At 57.9% G+C, this 21,787-nt stretch overlaps 1 protein-coding gene across 1 annotated transcript; it reads left to right on the top strand.

Moving 5' to 3' along the window:
* The first annotated feature begins 4,729 nt into the window (after window positions 1-4,729).
* On the top strand, window positions 4,730-20,759 carry LOC121672586 (chondroitin sulfate proteoglycan 4-like). The gene is made up of 10 exons (XM_042045283.1): window positions 4,730-4,865; window positions 7,023-7,186; window positions 8,202-11,780; window positions 12,080-12,559; window positions 12,954-13,130; window positions 16,046-16,244; window positions 16,414-16,548; window positions 16,700-16,854; window positions 17,684-17,867; window positions 18,066-20,759. Exons 1-10 carry the CDS (start codon window positions 4,730-4,732, stop codon window positions 19,961-19,963), a joined length of 7,107 nt encoding a protein of 2,368 aa, XP_041901217.1. The 3' UTR covers window positions 19,964-20,759.
* The last annotated feature ends 1,028 nt before the right edge of the window (window positions 20,760-21,787 follow it).

The raw sequence follows: 21,787 nt of genomic DNA, 5'->3' as shown, positions 1-21,787 counted from the left end.
GGAAGGAGCTTAGGAACAGGCACTGGCTCTGCTGGGCAGGCAGGGATGGGATTCAGGGATGTGCAGGTGGGATGTGCACCCAGGTGCCCCACTCCCCAATAACCCAGACTCCGGCTCCTCCAGCACGGGGCTGGCTGGGCTTGTCCCCTCGTATGCCACCAAATGCCCTTCTGCAGCTCTGCAAGCTTTCCCTCACTGGCTGGGGAGCAGCTGGGGAAGGGAACACGGTGGGAGCGGATGCCAGGATGTGCAGGGTGGAGCTGGAAAACCTGCCAGCCTGTGAGACAGGGGAAGAGGGCTTGGGAGAGAGAGAAAGAAAGACAAAATAGAACAAAACCCGACTTAGAATGGTTTGGAAACCACGTCCTCTGGGGCTGATACAATATTTCCAGGCCAACTTCTCCTGGCAGCGGGAGCCTGAGTGAGCCTGAGTCACGCTGCAGGGGACAGCACAAAAGCTTCATTGAGCCTCCCGCTTCCCCAAATCCTCCCACTTTCTCCCCCTGCTTCACTTCCCAGGGCAAACACTCCAAACACTGCTTCCAGCTCGGGCTGATTCCCTAAGTCCCTCCAGAGCCATTAAACCACACATCATTAAAAGCTCTTCATCCCTGCTCTTGCTCGTGCCAGGCTTTGGGGGTACTTGCTCCGGGGGTGCATCCCCCCAGCTCTTCCCAAAAGCACCGTGACCCTTGTGGGGGGTTTCAGGATGGCTCCCAGCTCCTTGCCCTCCCCTCCATGGCTCTGCATCTGGCCGAGCAGGAGAGCTCAGGAAATACCATCAGCTTTAGGGCTGTGCTTGAATCATCGTAAAACCATGCTGGATAAGTGATGGAGCTCTGGAGCTCCAGCCAAGCTTCCTGGACCCTGCTTTATGGCCTCCAGCTATCACAGCTCCTAATGCTGCTCCGTTAGGACGGGGAAGGCAGGCAGGAGCAGGCACAGGCGCTGGGCAGGGGGTTGGGGGCTGGCAGGACACGGGAGGGGTACAACCAGCCCCCTCCTAGGCAGCACAGAATTAGCAGGGGGCATGTTTTCATGTTTTCCCCTGACCCCAGAGTCCGTGGGCTGTAAAAAAGCTGTTTTTCCCCAAAGCTGTCAGGCAGGAGACTGGGGAAGGCGAGCGGAGAGCAGCTGGCTGGGGAACGGGGGAGAGGAACTGAATGAATAAACACAGGAGGAGGGGTTCAAAGCAGCCTGGTGCAGCCAGAGGCCACCGGGGTGGGATGGGGGCGAAGCAAAGCACCCCTGGCCAGGACTCTCCTCCCACGCCCAAAACAAGGGTGATGGCACTTCTGGTGGTCGACAGCCCAGTGAAGGTGACCAGACACGGCTTTTCTGGTGGTTTCTTGGGTGCTGCTTTCCAGCAATCTCTGCTGGCCAGCACTCCTGGAAAGCGCCAGCCCCCGGGAGCCCTGCCGTGAGGGAGGGCCAGATGGAGGGTGGGAGGCGAGAACCAGAACAGTCATTCCCATTACCGGGGTTGGAAAAGCACGCACAGCCCTGGCTCAGGATGTGGGAGCAGCAGTCACTGGAATCACTGGGAGTGGGGATAAAAAGAAGAAGTCCTCCTCTGTGCCAGGAGCTATCACAGCAGGGATGGATCTGTGCCCATGACACCCCATCCCATAAATCTGGAGACAGAACCCCAAGCTTTCCTGGGGCAGGCACAAGGGGACTGTGGTGTGATTCCAAGGTCCCCACTGGGTTTGAATGCCTTTGCTGTGGACTAAACCCAGCTCATCTCCATTGCACTGGGATTTCTTTGCTGTGGAGACCCAGATGGGTGCTCAGCTCAGGTCTCAGTGCATATCTGAAGGCAGCCACCCCCCATTTGTCCCCCCGGCATCCCCCCCTCCCAGCAAAGCCCCAGCCAAAGCTGAGGGCCACTGTGTTTGCCTTAACCTCCTCGCAAGCTGCTCATTTCCTTCCCCAGCCATAAATAAAACCACACCGTAAAACGAAGGGAATGTGGAACATAATGAAGCCTTTCTCCAAAAGCCCATTGGATCCCTTCCTCCCGTGGCCCCTCCACCCCGTGTGGGGACAGGGGCCCAGCCCAGCCCCAGCTCCGGGGGGCTGCAGGTCCCATTGGGCATCACAGAGCCAGGCTGGGGACAAGGAAGCCTGAGCCCCGGGACCACCCACGGCGCTGGCAGGAGGCTGGTCCTGCCCACCCTGCCTGCGCTGGGAGTGGGACGGGAGCCTTATGCACACGCTTCGGGGGGAGCAGGAGGGGATCAAGCTGCTGAGCAGCATCTCCAGGGCTGGGCAGCTGCCCCCGAGCCCCTCCAGTGTTTGCATCCCCCTGAACCCCTCTGATGTTCACATCGCCCCAGCTCCTCTGGTGGTGGCATTCCCCTGAATCCCTCCAGTATTTTTATCCCCTGGACCCCTCCCACATTCACATCCCCCTGAATCCCTCCAGTGTTCACATCCCCCAGCCCCTCGGCGTTTGCACAGCGGGTGGGTGCAGCACAATGGGGCTGGCAACGGGTGACCTCACTACCTTAAAAGTTATTTAAATAAAAAAAGCCAACGACAAACAACTCAGAGGGCCTCAAAACCAACTCCTGAGGCTGTGGAGAAGGAATGCAGCAGGCTGCCCTTGGGGCGGCCCAGCAGCACCCCAGCACCAGGCACAGCGCCGGCACAGGGGCCGCTTGTTGGCACAGGGAGGCGGGCAGGAAGGAGGGCAGCCGGCGGGCTGGGCTGCACCCGTGGCCGCACAAGCCCGGAGCTGTTCGGGCAACAAGGAGCTTTCACTCCCCGGCTGTTTTTCCACCGTTGGAAAACCGGTGCGGCCGGGGTGGGAAGCGACGGCAAACACAGGGAGTCTTTCAGGGGGGCGCGTGTGTCTGCACGGGGCTCTCCTGGCACCCGCTCCGGTCATTAAAGAGCTGCTTTAATGAATTCCAGTCCCCTCCCTGCAAACACAGCCGGCCACCGGCCCTGGCCCCCACCTGCCTCACCGCAGGCTGAATGGAGCCTTGTTGAGCACCCAGCCCCTCCCCGGCTCCACACCCTTATCCCCAGGCAGGGTTTGCGCCGCTCCTTCCTCCTCAGCCTCAGCATCCTCCTGTGGCCAGAGCAACCGGAGACCCTGCAGCCTCTCAGGGATGCGGTTGTACGCCAGACACTCCGATGCACCTCTTCCTGCACACCCAAAATGCAGCTGGCTGTCCTGCGGTAGGGCTGGGGATGCCCCACGCTGGGGTAGGAGCCTTCGGGCAGGGCAGCATCCACCCACCAGCCCACATGCCCTCCCACACACCCAGGAGACGTCTCCCTGCTCCGAAAACCCTTCGTGTCCAATGCCGGTTCTCTCTGAGCTGAGCTTTCCGAGTGCTTCCCTTTGCCTGGGCCTGGAGTTGGCTCCTTCATCCTCCTACGTGCTGGGAAGGAGGTGGGAGAAGTTTTTGTGCTGAGATGTATGTTAAAACACAGAGGAGAGCCCAAAATGGCCTTCCTGAGCCCCAAGCACACCGAGAGCCCCCAGTCCAGAGCCCCCTGAGTGGATGGGGATCCCCCCAGGCTTTGCTCTCCCAGCCTGTAAAATTTCTGAACACCAAAAATCAGCAACTGGAGAGGCCAAACCAGCCGTGTTTTCAGCTGGACGAGCAGGGGAAGAGGGCCAAGGCGTTCCGGAGCCGGCGCGTGGCCGGCGGCTGGGGCGGGTGCCGGGGCAGTGCCGGCTCGCACAGAGCCCTTGCTTGTTTGCCGGCCCCAGGAGCAGCCGAGCACACCCGGGGCCTCGCTCCCAGACCCTTCCTTAGAGTGTTTGGCTCATCTCCTTGTTTTTTTCAATGCAAAAAAAAAACCCCAAACCCAAGTGACACTGCAGTCTATAATCTGCTGGCTGCTGGCTGGCTGCTTGGAAACTGTGACGGAGGCTCCTCTCGCCTCGTCAACGCCTTTCAATCAGCTTGGCAAGGCACGGATGGTGATTTCCTGTGGGATGCAGCAAGCTGGGAATGTCAGTCGTTTTTATCCGGGGGCGAGTGGGACATCCGGGGTGTCCACTCCAAGCCATGGCCAGGACATGGGGACCTTTGGTCCCCGTGGCAGGAGAGGAGGGGCCACCTCAGGCATCTGCATCCAGAGATGAGGGGCACAACACCCCTACGGTATGATCATGACATCCTTAAATCACTTGAGATAAGTGCTTTTGGGGCATGGGAACTCATCCTCATGGGGTGATCCCAGGATGTTCACCTGAACCTGCCCACAGATGGGAATGGGTGCCTGGAAGTCCCTGCTTGCTCCAAGGGATGGACCAGGACCTCCAAGGGATGTCCTTTGGAGGCTCCTCCAGAGAAAAATGCATTTGAAAAAAACAAAAAAAAAGAATCCATGTTTTCTGTGTCTTTTCCAAAGTAGAGGGCAAGGAAGAGGGGAGATGGAGGTGAGAAGCTGCAGGTCCCTTGCAAAAGTGAAATGTCACAGGCCGAGTGGCATTCACATCCTGGCTGGGCTGATGACGGAGGAGGAGAGTGGCCCTGAAATAAAGCAGCAATTTGGGAAGACAAACAGCAGTAACTCACATTGCTTTTCTGCTGGAGAAAAATCCCAGCACCTCCTGGATCTGGGCAAGGGTTCTTCCTCCTCCCCAACAAACAGCACCACTCCCCTAGGCATCTGCACCTATGGGAGCTTTTTATTAGTAGTAATTTATGAGAGAAGAAGGAAAACATTTCTGGCAGCTCTGGGAGATTGAAGGCAGGACAAAATGTGCTGGCTGCAGGCGCTGGTGCCCCTTGGCACACTGGAAAACAAGCCGGTCTTGCTGGAGCAGCCCCAAACCATCATCCCCAGCACCCACAGCGAGACACTGCCCAGCCCCTGGGCTGGCATGGGAGCCGCTGGTGGGTCCAGCCCAGCCAAGCTTTCCCTCCCCGTGAGAGCAGCCGCTCAGTACCCATCTGAAAAACACATTTTTTGAATTAGGGGAAGCCGCTAAAATGTAGCAAAATCCCAGTGGGAGCTGGAGCATGGAGCACGCACAGGGAACCTCGACTGAAGCCAGCACATAACGTACGTGGATGTCTCCAGGAACCACATGTGCACACACGTGTGCCTGTGGTTGTGCAAGGAGGGACAGGAAAACTCCCTTTTCCACTGTGCCATGTCACTCCTGCTCACCAAGCCCCAGGACAAGGCGGTGCTGAGAGCCCCAGCACCCACCACCTTTGTCCACTGGGCAAGGCTGGTTTTGCTGGGACCATGGGAAGGAGGGAGCAGGTCAGGGAAGGACAGAGCCCTGCAAAGAACAGCACAGCTCCTCTGAGTCACTGGCTGGGCTGAAGAGGACAAGGAAGCCAAAGTGCCCCATGCCAGCAGCAGGCACAAGGGCCAGGGAATGAGCAGGCACCCTGACAGCCTTGCCCTGGGCTGGGCAAAGTGCTTGCTGTTACAGCAAAGGCCAGATATTTCCATGGTGCCATTTCCTCCCTGTCCAGAACGGGTGGGGTGATGGTCCTTGCAACACCCATGTCATCCTCCCAGACCGCAGGGGAAAACTGAGGCACTTTTTTCTGCTGCCAGTGGCAGGAAATTATTTTTTGTGGTGTCCTGGATGAGGAGGTCTCCCCATTCCCAAAGGGCTCAGAAGAGCATTCCCCATGCAGGGCACTGCAGGGCTCAGCTCTGAAGAAAATGTGAAAAGCTAAAACAGAGTGCTCCAACTCTGTCCCTCCCAGGCCAATCTTTGCCATCACTTCTACAGATGGTCCCCTTCCAAATGCCTCAGTGACTCTGGCTGTCTTGCTGGGTTGGGTTTTCACTTGCTGCACCACCCTGTGAACAAAGCCTGCATTGCCCGTTCCCATCCTGGTCATCCCCACAGAAATTTGGGCAAGAGGAAAATGCAACCAGGGAAGCAGTTGTAAGAGCAGATGTGGGTGTTTATACCCAGACCTTGCTGTGCAGAAGATTGGTTTCACCCCATCATCCAATGTCCACCCCTGCCTCCTCCAAAAGAGATCAGGGGCTGGGACCCTGAAAGCCAAATTCCTATGCTTGTTTGCCCATGGCACCTCAGCAAGACAGATCTGGGACCCCAAACCCAAGTGTAGGTTGGCAACTGGGTGGATCTGATAAGTGCTCTAGTAAAGCATAACAGGAAAACTTCACACATATAAACTCCAGCAGAGCCTGTGACTACACATGGACTGAAAATGTCCATTTCCCCCCATCCCTGACATATCCTCCTCAGACATTTCCAGCTTACAGGGCTGGAGTGTTTATGCTTAAGCACAGAGTTTTGCCACAGGCTGAGCTGGAGCCAAGCAGGATGGATGGCTGCACACCCCAGCCACACACATTTAACATGTGTGAGATGCACATGCATGCATTGAGTCAGCTAAAAACGAAAAGTGCTCTAAAATTAAGCCTCACTGCTCCCTGTACTCTTAATCCTGTCCTCTCCCACCACTGCCCTGTTGATACAGTCTGTCATTTCATGACCACATGCCACTGAGCTGAGTCCTCCAGGGCTGATGTCTGCTGAGTGTTGAACATGTTCCAGCTGCATCTCCAGGCACCCACTTTGAGCCGAGGTTTCCATACGCTCTCACATCCACATATGGATCACTGGCACTCAGGTTTATTCCTCCCGCACTGAGAAGAAATACAATTTCTTTAATCAGAAGGTGGGGAGGCCATGGCACAGGTTGTCCAGAGAAACTGTGGCTGCCCCATCCCTGGAAGTGTTCAAGGCCAGGTTGGACAGGGCTTGGAGTGACCTGATCTAGTGGAAAATGTCCCTGACTGTAGCAGGGAGCTTGGACTAGATGAGCTTTAAGGTTCCTTCTGACCCAAACCCTTCTAGGATACCTCTAGGAAAATCAGCAGAACAGACTCCCCCAAGGGTCTTTTTAGGCTGCTGGGCTTCAGCAACCTGTCAGATGGCAAACAAGGGAAGGGCTGATGGGCTTGAGAGGCTCCATAATCACAGCAACCACCCAGATGGGGCTCACAGGAGGTGTCCTTCCCTGCCTGACCTTTCTCCCTTTTCTTCCCAGCCTCTTTCTTTGGCGACAGCTTCGTGGAGATGCCGCTGGCAGATGCCTCGCGCACGGTGCGGCTTCACCTGCAGCTGTTCACCAGCCAGGGGAATGGGCTGCTCTTCCTGGCTGCCGGCCAGCCCGACCACCTCCTGCTCCAGCTGCAAGCTGGCCGCCTGCAGGTCAGCATCCCGGCACCCCGATCCTCTCCCTGCACTGGGGTCTCTGTGTCATGGCTTCATCCAGTGTAAGGATACCCAGCTGCCAGGACCCCTGACAGGGAAAGCCAAGAGTACAAGAGGAGAGTGGACACAGTCTTGGATGATTTGGTTAAATACAGAGAAACAGGCTCCATCTGGGGAAGCTCCCCACCCACTGCCTGGGTGATGCTGGGGGTGGTCATGGGGACACCCAGACACTGGCACCCTGTGTACATTGCGTGGTCAGACACGGTGCACAGCACCCTCAAGTGTGAGGAAGTGAGACAAGAGGATCCAGGGAAAGAAGGGATCTCCCTTATCCCGGCTGGAACATGGGAAGCAATCAAGACAGAGGAATAAAATCCCTGTTGTGGTTATGGTGCTGGCATCCACCATGAAGGAAAAGAGCAGGGAGCATCCGAGGCACATATCCTGCCTCTCTTGCAGCCTGGGCTGGGCTACCAACCACATTAAACCAAAGCAGAAGAGCAAGCGAGACGCTGGCCAGAGGTGTCCCTAATGCAGACCATGTGTCCCACCAGCTAACCCTCTACTTAGACAGGCTCCAGGCTGCTGCCCACGAGGAGCAAAGCCTGCTATTTCCCCTGCCAGTTCCCAGGGAAAGGGCTGGAAGCAGCCCAGGTTGCAAGGATGGAGGGCAGTGGGCAAGACAGCGCAGGGAAGGAGGAGCCAGCATCTGGCAGGGCTGCTCTGTGAGGGGAGAGGAGAAGCCCAGCTGTGGGACCGGGAGATGGAGGACCCCAGCCCTGAGACTGGGGTTTGCTGAGAATGAGTGAAAAAGGAGAGAAATTCGGAGAGCAGGACAAAGAGGGCAGGTCCATGGGGAGGATGAAGGAGGAGCACATCCAGAGGTGGAGGAGTGAACTGAGGGACCAAAACCCTTGAGAGCACCTGGGTGTGGGTCCATGTTCAGCAGGTATTTCTGGAAGATGGAGAGGTTTCACTCAAGCTGAGGACTTTGTGTCTTTCCCTGCAGGCCAGGCTGCAGCTGGGCTCGGAGGAGGTGACCTTGCAGTCCCCAGCAGGGCTGCAGCTCAATAACCTGGCAGTGCACAATGTGGAGCTGCTGGTGGAAGATGGCAGGATGACGCTGACCATCGATGGCCTCTTCAACAGCTCCGCAGACATCGCAGGGCCAGAAAGGGAGCTGGACATCCAGCATGGCCTCTATGCTGGTGGGACAGGCAGCCTGGACCTGCCATATCTTGCTGAGGCCAGCCCTCCCTTCAGGGGTTGCCTTCACTTGGTGACATTCAACGGCCTGGATGTTCTCTCCCGTCTGTCTGCTGATGGCAGCTCCAAGACCTTCCACCACGTCCAGGAAGGGTGCAGCACACAGTTCTCTGCAGAGCCTGATGACCCATTCGGGTTCCCAGGGCCACACTCCTACATTGCTTTCCCCACGTGGGATGCAAGGCAGGAAGCGACCATCGAGTTTGTGATAACGACGAGCATCACCCAGGCACCCCTCATCTACCACGCAGGGCTGGAGAATGACTTCTTCTACTTGGAGATCTCCAATGGGCGCCTGCGAGGGTTTGTGGAGAAGGGGAACGGCGTCATCGTCCTGCACAACAATGTCTTCATCAGCGACGAGCAGCAGCACTACGTCAAAGTCCACACGGACATCCACAAGTTTGAGATACTAATAGATTACTATGCTTCATCCACATCCAACCGGGGCATCAACAACTACCTGGACCTTCAGGGAAACCTCTTCATTGGTGGTATGGATGACAAAGCTTTGCAAAGGCTGAGGGAACACCATCTTTCTTTCATCTCATTGTGGACCATGACCAACCACTCGTTTGTTGGCTGCTTGGAGGACCTGCGGATAAACCTGCAGAGGAGGAGCCTGCAGGACGCCGTCATCACAAAGGACATCACAGCAGGCTGTGGGAAGCAGGACCACTACTGGGACTATGAGGAGGTGTATGAGCAGGATGAGGCATCCACCTCTCCACCTCCGAATGTCTTTTCGGGAGCACCAGGCCTGGTGGTGGAACCGTGCCGGCCTGACAGCAGCTTCCCACCCGCCTTTGCCAACATCAGCAGGCTGCTGCATGTCAGCCCCCTCATTGTCTCTGAAGGGGGCATGGCCTACCTGGAGTGGAAACACGCCCAACCAACGGTAGATTTGAGCCTGGCCAACATCCGTCAGTCCCAAATCCTCTTCAGCATCACTAATGACCCCAGGCATGGCCAGCTGGAGCTGGACATTCCCGGGTCCAGGAGCAGAAGGAAGTTCACCTTGTTAGACATTGTGAATCGCAAAGTCAGATACATCCACGATGGCTCCGAGGGGCCCATGGACCAGCTGATGCTGGAAGTGACAGTGACCACCCAGCAAGGGGTCCCAGAGTGCCTGCGGCAGGGGCAGGTGTACCTGCTGCCCATCATGATCAACCCCGTCAACGATGCCCCACAGGTGATCTTTCCCCATGGGAACCACATGACAATCCTGAAGCACACACGGAAACACCTGACCACCGACATCCTGCAGGTCCTGGATGATGATTCATCCTGCGATGGCCTTGAATTCCAGCTGCATGGTCAGCAGATGGAGGAGGGTTATGTGGAGTTAGACTTCCACCCTGGAGTGCCCATTGAGGAGTTCTCCTGCAGAGACCTGGAAGCTGGCAGCGTAGTCTATGTGCACCAGGGTGGGACAAACCTACAGCTCACCTTGCAGGTGAGTGATGGCACAGTCCCAAGCCCCATTGCCACCCTGAGGATCCTCGCCATTGATCCTGACATCCGGCTGCTCAATAACACCGGCCTCTTCCTCTCCCAAGGAGGGGCCGCACGCATCACCACAGCCAACCTGTCAGTTGAGACAAACGCTGTGGAACAACGGGTCTCCATCCTATATGTCCTCACGGAGCCCCTGAAGTATGGTGAGGTCCAGAAGCAAGGGAGCATGGGAGGGGAATGGAAAAAAGTCGAGTCCTTCCACCAACAAGACCTGGAGCAAGGGCGCATCCAGTATTTTAGCACAGACGCAGAGCACCGGCTGGAAGATAGCGTGGAGGAGGTGAGATTCAAAGTCCAAGTGGGGCAGAAGCTCTTGCCAAACAACACCTTCCTCATAAGGATTAAAAGAGCCACCATTAAGATGAGGACCATGGCTCCCCTCCAGATGAAGAATAAGCGGCACAGAAATATCACCAGCAAGGAGCTGGAGGCAATGTTGGAAGATCCAAATTCTGCCCCAGTTCCCTTCCACTACATGATCATCCAGGCTCCCAAAAAGGGAAACCTGGAGCTGCTTGGCAACAGGCTGACCGAAGGCTTTGGATTTACTGAAGAGGACCTGCAGGGAAACCGCCTGAGCTACAGCGTGACCATCAGGAACTCCCAGCAAGCTGAGGACTTCTTCCAGTTCCGCGTCCACGCTGGTGAGCAGCACTCACCCGTCTATACCTACAGAATCAGCATTGGTGGGGACCCTGATGCACCAACATTGACCAACGTGCTCCTGACCGTGCCAGAAGGTGGACAGGCCGTCATCTCCAAGGATCACTTGTTTGTGCAGAGTGTGAACAGCATGGACTATGTCTACGAGGTGATTGAGGGGCCAGCACATGGGAGGCTGGCCTGGGCTGCATCCCATGGCTGGGCCTCCAGAGAGGAGATCACGGAGTTCACCAATGACGACATCCTCCAGCGCCGGTTGCTGTACCAGCACGATGACTCCGAGACACTGGAGGATGACATCCCCTTTGTAGCCATCAGGCAGGGTGAGGGCAGCGCCGAGCCTGAGGCCGAGGAGGTGAGGGGCGTTTTCAGGGTCTCCATCCAACCCGTCAATGACCACAGCCCTGTCCGGGCAGTGAACAGAGTCTTCAACGTGGTGCGCAATGGGCAGCACCTGCTGACCACTGACGACATTGCCTTCACTGACAAGGACTCCGGCTTCTCCGATGCGCAGCTGGTGCTGGCCAGGAAGGACATCTTATTTGGCAGCATTGTGTCTGTCGATGACAGAAGCCACCAGGTCTATCGATTCACACAGGATGACTTGAGGAAGAAGAAGATCCTCTTTGTCCATTCTGGGGCTGACCGGGGCTGGATCCAGCTACAGGTCTCAGATGGCCTCCACCAAACCACAGCCCTCCTGGAAGTGCAGGCATCAGACCCCTACATCAAAATAGTCAACAACACCGGTCTGGTCATCCACCAGGGCACCCGAGGGAGCATTGACTCCTCTGTCCTCAGCCTGGAGACCAACATGGACATCAGGTCAGATGAAGAGATACGGTTCCTGATAACCACCCCCCCAAGGTGGGGGACCGTCATGAGAGGGGAGCAGCCGGTCATGGCCTTCTCCCAGAGGGACCTGCTGGCAGGAGAGATCTCCTACCACCACAACGGGAGCAGGAACACTCGGGATGAGCTCCAGTTCACTGTAGAAGCAAATGAGGTGGCAGTGGAGGACACACTGGCCATCAGTGTGTTCTTGGACACCCATCCCAGCCCCTTGAGCATAGTCAACCACAAGGAGATCTATGTTTTCCAGGGGGAAGCAGCTGGGATCAAGGAGGAGGACTTACTGGTGAGTATCCCCTTCTCCAGTCATTCCTCATGCCTGCATGACTTCCCTGGCCACGGAACCAGAATGGCCACCCATGGGACTCCATTTTGCTCCCACCTGCTCAAAGCCAAGGCCTGGTGTTCTTGTCAGGCTTTGCGCAGGGCACAGAGGGCTTCAGGCATGGCCTCAGTAAGGTGTTTCTTGCAGTTCATCCCGCAGCAAAGCTTTGAGGGATTGATTGCACAGCAGGTGGGCTGTGGGGCAGCCCAGCCTCAGTTACCAGCCCTCCCACTCATGCCTCGTCTCCCCCACACTCCCAGGTGACCCACGAAGAGATCCCTTCCCAAGACATAGTCTACCTGGTGAGCAGCCCCCCAGCCTCCGGCTTCCTGGCAATGCTTCAGCACAACCAGGATGTGAACGAGCAGCCCAGCCTGGACCCCATCCAGTCCTTCACCCAGGAGGACATCAACAGTGGCAGAGTCCTCTACCTCCACTCCAAGCCCAACGAGGAGCGTGACCAGTTTGTCCTGGACATCACAGCCCGCAGTGCAGACCCTCTGGAGGGGGTGGTGGTCAGCCTGGTTGTGCTCCCCATCACTGTCCCCTTGGATGTCCACAACATCACGGTGCCAGGAGGTGGCTCTGCTACCCTCTCCTCGGGCATCCTCCGCATTTCCAACGCCTACTACCCGGCTCTCGGCATGGAGTTCAGGGTGCTCGAGCCCCCCCGGTTCGGCACCCTCCTGAGCAGCCAGCGGCCTGAGCAGGGTGGGCTGCACAGCTTCACCTGGAGCGAGGTATAGCACCCACGGGCACCCACCTGCCCACCATGCTGCTTTCCCGAGGGTTTGGGGAGAGCCCAGGGGTGGTCTCCAGCCCCCAGCCACACTGGGAGGTCGGGGAGGGCTGCAGGAGTCTTCTCCCTGTCAGAAGGGATGGAAGCATTTGGGGTGATGGGTTTGCTCTGCAGCTCGTGGGGATACAGGGTGGGGATGCAGGCAGAGCGCCCCTGCTGGGCTCCAGGTCTGCTTTCCAGAGATCCCACTCCCGTCCTGTGGATACACCCCGCAGGGTTGCCCCTGAGGTAGTGGTGGGTTGCCATCATCCTCCCAGGGTGGCTCAGGGTCCCCTCCCCAGAGGGGCCGGCGGCCTGTGTCCTCCATGGAGGATCACCTGGCCCTTGCCCCGCAGGTGGAGAGCCAGCAGATCCAGTACAGGCAGGACGGCCCCCGATCCCTCACCGACAGTTTCACCATCCTGGCCAACGCCTCCGAGGTATCCCGACAGAGCCAGCCCGGGACCCTCTTCATCACCATCTTGCCCCGCAGCACCAAGGGGCCGCGGCTGAAGGTCAACGCCGGTTTGCAGGTAAGGGTGGGACGCCACGGGGAGGGGCGGCCAGCCCAGCGTGGGGACCCCCTTGCTCTCCTGGTAACTCGCCTCGGGGAGCTGGGGCTCGGCAGAGCCGGGCTGCCGCCCAGAGGCGGGCCATGGGGAATGGGGAAAGGAGGAAGGTTTTCCCGACGGGGCGAGGCTCTGGAGGAGGCGGAGAGCGAGCTGTCCTCGCCCCCCAGCCCGTCCCGCCCCGCCGCTGATGCGGGGATCGGCCGCGAGGTGGGAGCATCGCCCCGCGGTCCCAGCGCGGCGAGCGCTGCCACGGCGGCAGCAGCGCCTCCGCAGCCCCTGCTCGCGGGATAATCCCTGGCAGCTCCAAGAGCATCCTGCCCACGTTTCACCAACACAGGCTGGAATTACTCAGTCATCTGGGCAGCTTTCACACCTCTCTTTACGTCCATCCCAGAAAACGGCAGAAGGGAAGAGGTCTCACCTGCTGCCGAACTCCCACCTTCTGCTTCCAACACCTTCCTGTCCCATTTGGGGTCACTAATGCAAAATTCCAGCAAAGAATTTACTGGAAAACATGGAAGCAGAGTCATCCCCACCACCTCCCTGCACCTACTTTCACTATCCCAGGATTTCCCAGGCTAGCAGCTGGAAAGCAACCAGCTGCGTGAGGATCATCACACAGTTGCCTTGGCAAGGGTTCTGGGAGCCTGGGCTCTGGAGGAGATGCCCAAGGGGAAGGGGCTGCCCTGCCTAGCCCCAGAGACAGCCATTTTGAAGGATACCAGAAAAGTTTGGGAGGGACCCTCAGCCCCAGCTCTGTGCCTGCCCCAGTTTTCCCCCTCCAGGCCAGGAAGCTTCCCAGCAAATTTCGTAGATCTACCTTACCTGGGCCAAAATTCAGGGAGAAATTTACCCCTCAGCTGCTGGCCCCATGCCAGCCCCTTTTCCCCACTCCAGACACCCAGCATAAGCATGGCCTTCCCTTCCTCCCTCCCAGCCATCATGCTAAGAATAAGGGTGAAAATACAGAAAAACCTCCTAAAAATAAACTCTGAGGCAGCAATTTGTCCGCCTTTCCATGGGAATGCCTTTGCACCCTGGGAAGAGTAACCACAGCTGCCCAGAGGAGCTCTGGAGCTGGGAAAGGCTTCCTTCCCCCAACGGGAATGATGGGAGAGGCCCAGCCCTGCTGTGTTTGTGCTCTGATGAGGGATGACTTCAGTGTTTAAAGGTCAGGCCAGGCCCAGGAGAGGGATTGCACAAAGGTTTCCAGGGATGCCGAGTCCTTGCAGGGCTGGGAGACAACAGGATGGGTCTAGACCCCAAAATGGAGCCCCTTGGGAAGGAGCAGCAGTTTTTGGGCTGGATCTGAAGGGAGGATGGCTGAATGCCACCAAGAGAGAGGCTTCCACTGCCGCCCCAGAGCACACGGCCACGCTCCAGGCACCGTTCCGCCACCTCCCCTCATGCTCTCCCCGAGAGCAGAGGCGACACGGAGGCTGAGCAAACACAATAAGCCGAGCAGGCGAGCGCAGGAGCCAGGCGGAAGGCTTTAATAATTCAGGGAGGACAGGGAGCATGGAGAAGTGGGTCAGCTCCCGCAGCGCGGGCTCTGGGCAGGGAGCAAAGCTACTCCAGCCACTCTGACTGTCCCTTCCCAGTGGACAGCGATGCCCTGGGGCTGCCTGTTCCCCCTGCTTTGCCCACAGGGAGTTTTCTTTGGCTCCAAGCCCCCAGTGTGATTGCAGTTCCAACTGCTGTGGGTGCTGGGGGGAGGAAGCAGCCCAAAAAACTCAGTGTGTGTGCACAGTGAAGCTCCTGTCCCGGCTGTGTGTCCAGCAGCACTTCCGCCACTCTGCCTCTCCAAAGCTGTGTTTTCCAGCCTGCCTCTGCCATCCCGTGGGGACTGCTGAGGGATTTAAGTTCTCTGTCGGCACCCACACCCACTCAAGCAATGTTTTGGGTTAGGCCAGCTGAAAACAGCAGGAAAGAGCTCATCCAGCAGAGCACCTCCTCCAGCGCCTGCCTGGGTGTTGTCTTGCAGATTCCCAAGATGCAGATTTCCAAGAGCCCAGCCTCATGATGCTGTGGGATGCAGCACCTCCCACCCCCCCAACCCACGTGAGCCATGGCACGGCTCCATTCATGCACCCCATGATTTCAAGCCATCTGGAGGGCAAAGGGCAGCTCTGGGCTGTGTGGGCAGAACCTGTTCGGCAGCACAAGATTCATCCCCGTGGTCTGCCAAGATCGAGATACAGCACAGGGTTACGAGCTGGGAAAATTATTGCCTCCAGCTGGAGATGGGACATGCCAGGGCTTTGGAAGGACAATGTTCCCAGGGGAGGGTAGGCACCACTGGATGGGAGGAAGTGGTCCTGGGAAGTTCCACAGTGTCTCTGAACTCGGCCACATACTTGTCATTCCTGGAGGGTTTGCTGGGACAGCGGGCCTTGCTGCGGCCTTGTGAGGGGGCGGTGGGATGGGAACTGGGACGGGAGCAGGAGCAAGGAGGAACACCCAGTAAGGGAGAGACAGGGCTGCTTGTGGTCATTGTGTACCCAGCAGCAGCTTGTGCACCCCACTAAAACCCCTTCCCCTGCAAAGCAAGGTCTCAAAGGCACAGCCCCTGCCCCAGGGCACCATGCCCTCTTCCACTTCCAGGAACTGGGGAAACTGAGGCACCCTTGCCCTCCAGCACGTGCAGTGCAGAGGCACAGACCCAGCTGTGTGGCACGTGCTGGCAAACACGGCAGTGGTGATGCAGGGCTGGGAAGAGGCCAGATGATGGAGGCATCACCCGGGACGCAGACAAGGCGCCCTTGTTGGGCTGGGATGTGCTCTGGCACCCAGCAGAGTGGTCTGAGCTGGGACAGGAAAAAGGGAGAGGTGCCAGGGGTATCCCAGGGGAATTACAGCCTCTCCCTATCCCCCAGCTGCGGGAAGGTGCCACGGCTGTTCTCAGCCCCCACATCCTGAGTGCTGAGGACGAGGACACCCCAGCGGAAGACGTGACCTATTCCATCCAGCCCCCAGCCAACGGGAAGGTTGTGCTGAGGTCAGCGCCCAACGCTGAGGTCCAGAGGTTCACTCAGGCCCAGATAGACAACGGCCTCATCCTCTTCGTGCACCAAGGTAGGGCAGGACTGCGGTGCCCCAGGCCCCTGCACCACCCCAGCCTGATGGGGACACTGTGCCACCACAAGGGATGCTAACCTCATCCCTGGGCCAAAACCCTGACAGGTTAATGGGGAGCTGCATCTCCTCTGTCCCCCACAAATGCCCAGGTTTGTGCTTTCCACAGGACCCCTGGATGGCGGCTTCGCCTTTGATCTGTGGGATGGCGAGAACCTCTCTCCTGGGCACTTCTTCCTTGTCAGGGCCCAGAGAGAGCCCGTCATCAGCCTGGCCAGGAAGCAGAGCCTCACTGTCTGCCCAGGTGGGTACCAGCACGTTCCCCATTCTCCCAGTTCCAATGGGGCCCCCTTGGATCTCCTACCCTTGCCCAACGCTACTGAGATGCCCATGGCAGAGGCTGCAGGTGGGTGGCAAGGTGACCAGTTGAAATCCATACTGGATGTGTTTTCCAGGTGCCCTGCAGCCCATCACCAGCCAGAACCTGCAGGCAGTGAGCAACAGCCCCACCAGCTCCACCACTCTGTACTACAGCATTGAGCAAGCCCCACGCCTGGGCAGGCTGACCACCTCACAGGGGGAGGAAATCAGGAACTTCACCCAAGCCCAGGTGAGATTTCAACTCCTCCAGATCCTCAGAACCCCAAGCACAGCCCTTCATTGCCCCCCACCACAGCATGGGGGTCCCAGTCTGACCCCACTGCCACCACAGGCACCTGACCCCAGGCAGGAGGCAATGCAAGGCTCCAGCCGTGCCGTGATTTTCCCAGCTCTGCCAACAGCTGCTTAGAGGGATTAAAAGCTGCTGCCCCAGCCTTGGATTTAGCACTGGGGGAGGTTGAGGGAGCTATAATCCCTTTCCCTAGGCCATCTCCTTGCTGCAAAGCCAGCCAGCCTGGCTGCTGCTGAAGGGAAAAGCCAAGCATGATTTTTTCACCCTTGCTCTGAAAAAACGCTTCTCCTGTGGGGCCAAATTTTGCAGGGCCCAGCAAGGGTCTTATTTTATTCCATCACTCAGAAACACATAGGTTTACCCTCCCTGGAAGCTCCTCTGTGCTATCCTCACCCTTGGAGGATGCTGAGCAAGCTCAACCCTTCCTCTGAGCCTCAGTTCCCCTAATTGCTGGGAGAAACATCACAGAGTCACAGAATGGTTTGGGTTGGAAGGGACATTAAAGGTCACCTTGTTCCCCCCTGCATGGACAGGGACACCTTCCACTAGACCAGGCTGCTCCAAGCCCTGTCCAACCTGGCCTTGGACACTTCCAGGGATGGGGGAGCCACAACTTCACATCCTGGTAAAGAAACACCATGAGCTCTCCATGGTGACTACCGTGCCATGGCTAGTGAAAATCCCCATTTCTTACCTAATTAGAGCTTGGTTGCTCCATCTCAGAGTCAAGATAGGAACTGATCAAGGATTTCTTTTTAATTTTCAGGTGGACAGCAAGCTGATTTTCTACCAGCATGAGATGCCAGACAAGCCCTTCTGGCTGGCCCAAGATGCCATCCGCTTCCGTGTGGTCACTCCCACGACCATCTCAGATTCCTTCATCCTCCTTGTCCTGATCTCCTTCGAGGAAAAGTGTCCCCAGCGCTTGACTCAGCTTTGGAAAAATGCAGGTAAGTGCAGGATGGAGAAGCATGGGACAAAACAGCTTTTCAGGAGGGCTTGTTGGTCTGAAGAAGACACCACTGTGTTGTTTTCCATGGCTGATATATTACATCAGACAACTAAAACTGCATCCGATTCCTTCTTCCATCATCACATCAAGCTCTCACCAACTTTCCCAAGTTGATTCTTATCCCTTTTCTCGCCAGGTCTGCAGCTCACAAGGGCTCAGCAGGCTGAGATTGACACCTTGGTGTTGGATGCCTCCAACCTCCTGAGCCAAATCCTGGTCCCTGAGAGGGCTGGATATGATGTTGTCTTCCTGGTGACGGAGCCACCAGCTCATGGGCAGCTCTTGGTGGCTGATGTGCCTCTAGAACAGTCACGGCCATTTTTCCTGCAGTCAGACCTGGCAGCGAGGCGTTTGGTGTACGCCCATGGTGGGGACAGCATCTCCAAAGACCATTTCAGTTTTAAGGCTTGGCTCCAGCCCCGGGAACAGCGGTCTGTCCGTCCTCCACAGGATGGGGTGGTCATCTCTGAAGCGTTCAACATAACAGTGACCAGCAGCACCAAATCACCACGGGTGGTGAAGCGGCAAGAAGTGCTGCAGGTCCCACCAGGCTCCGTGGTCACCTTGTCACAGGAGTACCTGGCCGTGGCAGACCCACTGGTGTCCCCACAGGACATGGTGTACAGCATCCTCCAGAGACCCCTCGCTGGCCACCTGGCCAGCGCACACAACCCACGGGAGCCCATCAGCCGCTTCACCCAGGCAGATGTCAATGCTGGCCGTGTGGTGTTTGTTGCCACTGGGAGCCGTGCCCCAGGGTCCTTAGCCCTGAGGCTCTCCAGTGGCCACCACCCACCCATCCAGACCTCTCTGGAGATCGAGGTGCTGCCTGCCCTGAGCACCACTGCCAGCCCGGCACTGCTGGAGGTGCCCCAAGACCTGAACAGGGCCCCCGTGTCGCACCATAACCTGCTTGGTGCCGCACCACGAGGGGCAGGTAATGTCCTGTACAGGATCACCAGGGACCCCAGGTTTGGACAGCTGCAAGTCAACCAAAAGCCATCACGGGGCTTCTCACAGAAGCAGCTGGATCGCAGGGAGGTGACGTTCACCTTCAGTGACCTCACGTCGCCCGAGGACGACTTCCAGTTCGTCGCCATATCGCGGGCAGGAAACAGGACCGGGGTGGTGAACGTGACTGTCCGTGCTGCGGTGAAGATCCGGCCGGGCAGCCTGTGGCCCCGAGGCACCACAGCCCTCCTGGACACCAGTGTCCTTGATGCCAGTGAGCTGGCCAACCACACCAAGAGCGTCCCAGTCTTCAAGGTCCGCAGGGCGCCCTGTGCCAGCCGTCTTGTGAGGGTATCCAGGGACCCAGGACAACTCACCTCCCCGATCGAAACCTTCAGCCAGAGCGAGCTGGAGCAAGGGCTGGTGGGGCTGGAGGTGCTGGATGCTGGGGACACCCAACAACCCCTGCAGTGGGACAGCTTTGTCTTTGAGCTGGTGGCTGCCGGCGTGCCACCAGCACTGGCATCCCTGGAGTACAGCACTGAGCCCTACAACGCCTCAAAATCCTATGGTGTCACCCTGCTCACGGTCCCGCTGGCAGCCTCACCCCCAGTGCCGCACGGCACGGCACGGAGCAGCCCCAATGCCAGCGAGCTGGGCATGCCCCCCACTGCCTGGCTGGTCCCCAGCGCCACCACTAGCCCCAGCCCCGGGGCAGGGGGCACCTTCCTCAGCTTCATTGAGGCCAACATGTTCAGCATCATCATCCCCATTTGCCTCATTTTGCTCCTGCTGGCCCTCATCTTGCCCCTGCTCTTCTACCTGCACAAGCGCAACAAGACGGGGAAGCACCACGTCCAGGGCGCTCCCACCGCCAAGGCCAAGAACGGGGCCGTGCCAGACCACGAGACCTTCCGGAGGACAGACCCCAGCATCCCCCTAACGACTGTCACCACCCTGGAGGGCAAGGGCACGGGCCCCCCGCCCCCGGGCACGGGCTCTGGGGCACCGCCAGACCCCGAGCTCCTCCAGTACTGCCGGACTTCCAACCCCCCACTGAAAAACAACCAGTACTGGGTGTGAAGAGCTCAGGTGAGGTGGCACGAGACCACCTGGGCATCCAGCCCCTCCTGCAGCACCACCAGCCACCTCCTCCTGGCTCTCCTTCTCCTCCCTGGGAGCTGGCATCCCACAGATGCAGGAGGTCCCTGGGGATACAGGGGCTGCTACTCCAGCCCACCTTGTAGCCCCGCATCTCCTTTGGGCAGGGGAGGGGGGCACTGCATAAGCAACTGGGGACAGGCAAAATTCCTGAGCATCGCTGGGAATCGCTGACTTTGGGTGCTCATTTGGGCCACCTGATGGAGGCCACAGCGCTGGGGGGGACCTGATGACGCTGGTCCCCACAGAGCCACCCAGGCTGGTCCAGTGGTGGCTCCTCTGAAGGCAGCACTGTCACCACAGGGGTGCTTTTCACAGCTCTTGGTAAGAGAGGAAGGATGAGAAGCAGCTTGTGCTGAGTCAAGCTGGGGATGAAGCTGCCCAAATCCCCCAGGGCTAGGCAGGCTGAGACACTGGAGCAGAGGCTTGGAAAATACTCTGTGACCAATGCCAGGGGAATTTAGGAGTCCCCACCCACTTGGAAAAATACCCGCCTCGCTCTTTCTCTACTTGCCTTGAGCTGCATGAAGTCAATTGCACCGAGCCCTGGGGGGATTGCACAACAGGTAGGATGCCCTTGGCAGGGAGGGATGGCTGGAGCTCACCTGGGCAGTGTGAAACCGGCGAGGAGAGCAGAGAAGCGGAGCCAGCATGGTTTTCCACTGTATACTCCAGTATGGCAGAAGTAAACAGAATAAAGTGCCTTTTCCGAGGTGCATCACTGTTTTCCTATGCTGTCTCCCTTGCCAGGCCTGTTTTAAGCTGCTGAGCGACATTTGGAGGTAATGGACCATATTCTAGGCTCTTGCTCAAATTTTCCCCAGCCTGGAGTCCTAAAAACTTAAATAGAAACGGTCTGAGGGAGGGCAGAGGAAAAACTGAGCGCTGAGCTCAGGATGAGACCCAACAATAATACCCTGCGCTGCTCCAGCTGGGAATCTCATCACAGGGCACATCCTGCTCACACACATCTGATGGGAAGCTCACATGAGCCCCCAGCCACCACGGGGGACCACTTGCACCCCTCTCACCCCAGATAAAATCCACCAAACAAGGACCCTGTGTGGTCCCACTCCAAGGCTGCAGCAGAGCTGGGATGTTTGCCTGGATCATGCCAGCAGATTTCCTGGCTGGGTTTATGGTGCCAAACTTTGCTGAGCAGCAAATCACACCTGCCCTGCTTCAGCTGGTGCTGGCACATCCCATGGGCACCCAGAGCCATCAGGGTGAAGGCAGGCACCCCATGTCCCCCAGCCCCACAGGACAGGGCACAGTGGAAACCTGGCACCTCCGAACCTGCTTGGCCCAAAGGGGCGGCTGATGGATGTCTGCTCCCCACCTCCAAAACCCTCCTCCTGCCTCATCTAGAGGGAAAAATAGGGTTTCCTTCTGCTCAGAGGCAAATCACACCCTCTCCGCTCTGTGAAATGGGGTCAGGGTGACCATGCTGCCCACGCCATAGCTGGGAGATTGCCAGGGCCATGCTGCTCCCAAAAGGTTGGGACAACTTCTGCCAGTGACTCCCTCTCCAGATCACAGCTCTGCACCTCCCCCATCTCATTCAAGCACACACATTTATTATCTTCACTAATTACATACCCCCAGTGAGGGATGGGGACTGCATCCACCACCATCCACTGAAGGCCGCCTTGGAAGCATCGCTGTGTTTTCCTTCCCAGTAATTCTCGCCTTGTGCCCAGGGATTAAACAGAAGGAACGTGGCCTATTTTGTAAGGAACACTGAAA

Source organism: Corvus kubaryi, unplaced genomic scaffold (genome assembly GCF_017639235.1).
Source record: "Corvus kubaryi isolate FWS band 111438036 unplaced genomic scaffold, C.kubaryi_AGA036_p1.0 62821, whole genome shotgun sequence".
Lineage (NCBI taxonomy): Eukaryota > Metazoa > Chordata > Aves > Passeriformes > Corvidae > Corvus > Corvus kubaryi.
This window is presented reverse-complemented; position numbering and strand designations above follow the sequence as displayed.